The 3,892-nt window shown below is 63.7% G+C and overlaps 1 protein-coding gene across 1 annotated transcript; it reads right to left on the reverse strand.

The window, feature by feature from the left end:
- Positions 1-2,149: 2,149 nt before the first annotated feature.
- MNEG_14018 (ferric-chelate reductase, putative) lies at positions 2,150-3,747 on the reverse strand (the record flags this gene model as incomplete). Its single annotated transcript, XM_014037510.1, has 4 exons — positions 2,150-2,317; positions 2,850-2,938; positions 3,251-3,379; positions 3,736-3,747. Coding segments are annotated over 4 exons (398 nt in total), but the record flags the coding sequence as incomplete, so codon positions are not given.
- Positions 3,748-3,892: the final 145 nt, after the last annotated feature.

A 3,892-nucleotide genomic window follows, 5' to 3' on the forward strand; every position in this document is an offset into this window, starting at 1 on the left:
GTTTGGGTTTGGTTCGAGCCTTGTCGCGAGGAAGCATGGGTTGGATGAAAAGGTGTGTGGGCTGTCGGCCCCGTGAGTGGAGCAGCAGCCCGCTGGCTGCACTTTCGCCCTTTTCACCCACCAGCCGCACGACCCTTGTCGTTGCCTTTTTGTGCGATCGAGCTGCCACAACGCGGCCGCTCATGCCTCGTCTTGACCGACACACCTTGCGGACCCGCAACATGCCCGCAACGCGAGGCACCACCAGGCAGAACCCAGCTGCCCGGCTCGACCGCGCGTGCACACGCTCCCATGCCCACCGGTGTAGTGGAGGTGCGCGGTCAGCGCCACCCCCTTGTCCCTGGCCGCGGCGATGACGAGCGGCGCCAGCAGCAGCAGCTCCGCCGGGTGGCGCGCCGTCCAGACCAGGAGGACGGGCAGCAGGGGGGAGGGGGGCAGCTCCTCAAACAAGGACAGCGCCGCGGCGATGCCAATGCCGCCTGCGGAGTGAGCGTGAGTGTGCGCGTGTGACTGAACATGTGAACGTGTGAAGGTGTGAAGGTGTGTGTGTGCGCGCGTGTGTACGTGCGCGTGTGCGCATGTGCGCGCGCGTGCTTTTGCATGTGTATGGAAAGGGCAAGCTTGGATTTCACGGAAAGACATGCGGCTGCGGTGTTGCTTCACAAGAGCAGCCCTGATGTGCATCAAGCAGGTGTGAGGGAGCGCAGCCGGCGCCGGATGACAAAAAGGGTGTAACCAGAGGGAGGGAAGCGAGGCCCCATCACAGCAGGGCCACGCATCACAGCAACTTTGGCGGTCCAACTCCTCAGCCACGCCTGCAAGAATTGCAATCACGCACGCACACGCACCGAACAATCACGCTTAGGCGTGCTTGCACGCATACACATATTAAAGCGGCACTCACATATAAAACACTTACAAACATGCCTGTGCAAGCCCCACCCGCTCGCCCGCCTCCCCTTCCCCCCCAATTCCCCGCACAAACAGCGCGCCCCACCTGCAACAACCACGATCGCGTCGTCCGCTGCGCGCTGCGTCCAAACAGGCGTCTCCGGGTACGGCCCCTCCACCCTCACCCTCAGCGCCGCGCCCCGCGCCCCCACGACTTCCACCAGCCGCCGAGTCCACCTGTCATACGCCTTCGCATGTACCAGCATCGCCGCCGCCGGCGCGGCGGCGCTGCCCGAGGGGCTGGCTGGCTCCGGGCCGGAGGGGTGGGGTTGGGATACTGCAACGTACTCAAAGGGGTGCCACTGGAGTGCGCTGATTTCTGGGACTTGCAGCCACACGAAGCCGGTGGCTGCAACGGCGTAGGGCGGGGCGGCCAGCTCAAGAGCAACGACTGAGGCCTGGAGGGGGAAGGAAACCGTGTAGGAGTGCGAATGTGAGTGTGTGTGAATGTGAATGCGAGTGTGTGTGCGTGTGAATGGGGATGTGAGTGTGTGTGAGAGTGAGTGTGAATGTGCGTGTGTGTGTGGAGGGGAGTGTACCGCAGCACAGTCAAAGGAGACCTGATGGACTGCGCCATGAGGGTGGCGATGCTGAGGGTTGAGGGGCCAGGGCGAAAGCCAGCATGATAAGGTGGTGAGGCCAACGCGGTGACACACAAGCAGCAGCCCGGCCGCACAGCTGCGCGGCAGCGCAGCGGTCCAAATGCCCGGCTGAGCAGGGGCGGCCGCTGGAGGGCCGGGGCGGGGCGGGGCGCGCAGCCCCAAAGCGCCGCGCACCTTGTCACCAAGGGGCGCGCGGGCGCTGATCACAACTGCGGGGCGGCCGAGCGCCTGAGTGGCGCGGTAGGCGCCGTCGATTGCGTAAAACAGCAGCCCTGGGACAAAGTACCTGCGGGGAGCAGACACATGCAGCGCACATACAGATAATCAGGGGCGCGCCATGTGTCTGAGGTTTGTCTGGGCACACTAGTGTGGGGGGCACTGCTAAGTCTATAAGCTTGCGACGCGCGGGCCAAAGGTTGCAGCAGCATGGGGCTGCCTGGTGGCCGCTTGGGGCCGCAAGCGCAGACCTTGCGTTAAGCAGCAGAAAAAGGCCACGCTCAACGTCACTGACACCAGGGCTGCGACCCGAAGCCCCAGCTTCCTCACTTCCTTCGCCCCTCCAACCCATGCATTACGTCACAGCCGTCTCTACCCACCAAAACATGGACTGGTAGTGCATCAGGCCGGCCACCATGAACCCCCAAAACCCGACGTGGTGCATTCCATAGAACAGCGCGTAGCCGCCGCGCCGCGCCCCGTCCAGGGACGTGAGCCAGAGGGCGACGCCCGACAGGAAGGAGACGCCGCCCATCAGGTTGTTGACCCTGCAGGGATTTGTGGCGACTGGTTAAGGAGCAATCCAAATGATTGCGGCGATAGGAGCAATGCGGGGTTTTGCGACGATAGGACAGGGTGGACCCTGGGAGTTGCGCGGCAAAGGGTTGGTGCATCGGGGTGGACAGCAGTGGTCCAGGCTTCCAACAAACGGGCACGAGGTTGGGGTGTGTCACGTGCGCGCGGAAAGTGGGGGGGAAGGCACGGAGGGGCGTGAGGAGCGAGAGGAGCAAGAGGAGTTGGGAGCGAGGAGAAAATAAGCGCTGGAGGGGGGAGCGGCTCGGCAGGGCCGGGAGGATCAAAGAGGGGAGAGGCAGAGGATTAGCGGCGCCAGCGCGGGCCTTGGTGCACAAACATGACGTCAGCATGACAGCAGGCTTGACCTCGTCCCCAAGAATTCGGCCAGCACAGGCCTGATCCAGTCTCATTGCAATATGCACCCTCCTTCCCCTCTATATAAATTATATCTCAGAGGTTTCAGCTGCCAACGCCAATTTTGGCGTGGCAATAACCTCCAAGCACCTGGCCCCAAACGACAGAGCCTCGTCCTTCCATGTGCCGAGGGCCAGCCACACGCCCCAGAAGCCGAGGCTGTGGGCGGTGACCAGCACCTGCGGGGCGGTCCGAGGGTGCATTGCGTGTCCAAGGTTGGCCGTGGGGCAGCCAGCAGCTAGGGAGACCCTTCTGACTGCCGGCGGGGCGCGCGAGCGGGCGGGGGGGAAGACCGACGAAGGGAGCAAGCGGCCCAAACCCTCAAGAGCACGCGCCATGACCCAGTGGCATCTCGAGGCGGATCCACAATGTAACAAAAATACGAGGTCCTCCGGGGTGCCCGGCCACCACGAAAACAAGGGGCACGGTGAGGGGGTGGAAGCACCAAAACATCCAACCCAAATATCCACCAGGCCCATCAGGGCACCCACCATGACCCAGTGGCCGAGCCACCTGTGGTATCGAATGGCTGCCGGGTAGGACAGCCCCGTGGCCTGCAGCAGGATGCTGCCGCGGCTGACAGGGTAGAACAGCAGCAGCAGGTTGGGGAAGAGCAGGGCCTGCGGGGTTGGGGCGTCGCAAGGGGCTCGGGTCGGGAGATAGACGTCGACTGGGACGGAGAGAGTGGCGTCTGTGGTGGAAAGCATGGAGCCAGCTGGCTGCATCTTTCAGGGGTGTGCTTGGGGTGGGGGCGACGGCCTGGGCTGCGCAACAAGGCGCTGGAGGGGGGGCAACGGCAACTTGAGCGGTGGGCAGGTCTTGAAAACATCCGCTGGGCCCCTGCCAGCGCCCTCGTGCCAATCGTCATGAAACCCCTTGCAACCGCCAGCTGCAAACCCGTAATCCCCCGTGCCTCCTGGACTCCCGCAGCACCCCTTTGCAACACAGAGGATGATACGAAGTCACAAGAACGCACATACACATGCATTCACGCGCACGCGCTTACACAACACGCGCACGCGGCCAGGTGGCGCCCACCCCGAAGCCGACTGCGGTGAGCTCGATTTCGATGGCCCACAGGGGCGTGTGCGCCAGCCGGGAAAGCAGGTTGATCAATGAGTAGTACCTGGGCG

Source organism: Monoraphidium neglectum (genome assembly GCF_000611645.1).
Source record: "Monoraphidium neglectum strain SAG 48.87 unplaced genomic scaffold scaffold04201, whole genome shotgun sequence".
Lineage (NCBI taxonomy): Eukaryota > Viridiplantae > Chlorophyta > Chlorophyceae > Sphaeropleales > Selenastraceae > Monoraphidium > Monoraphidium neglectum.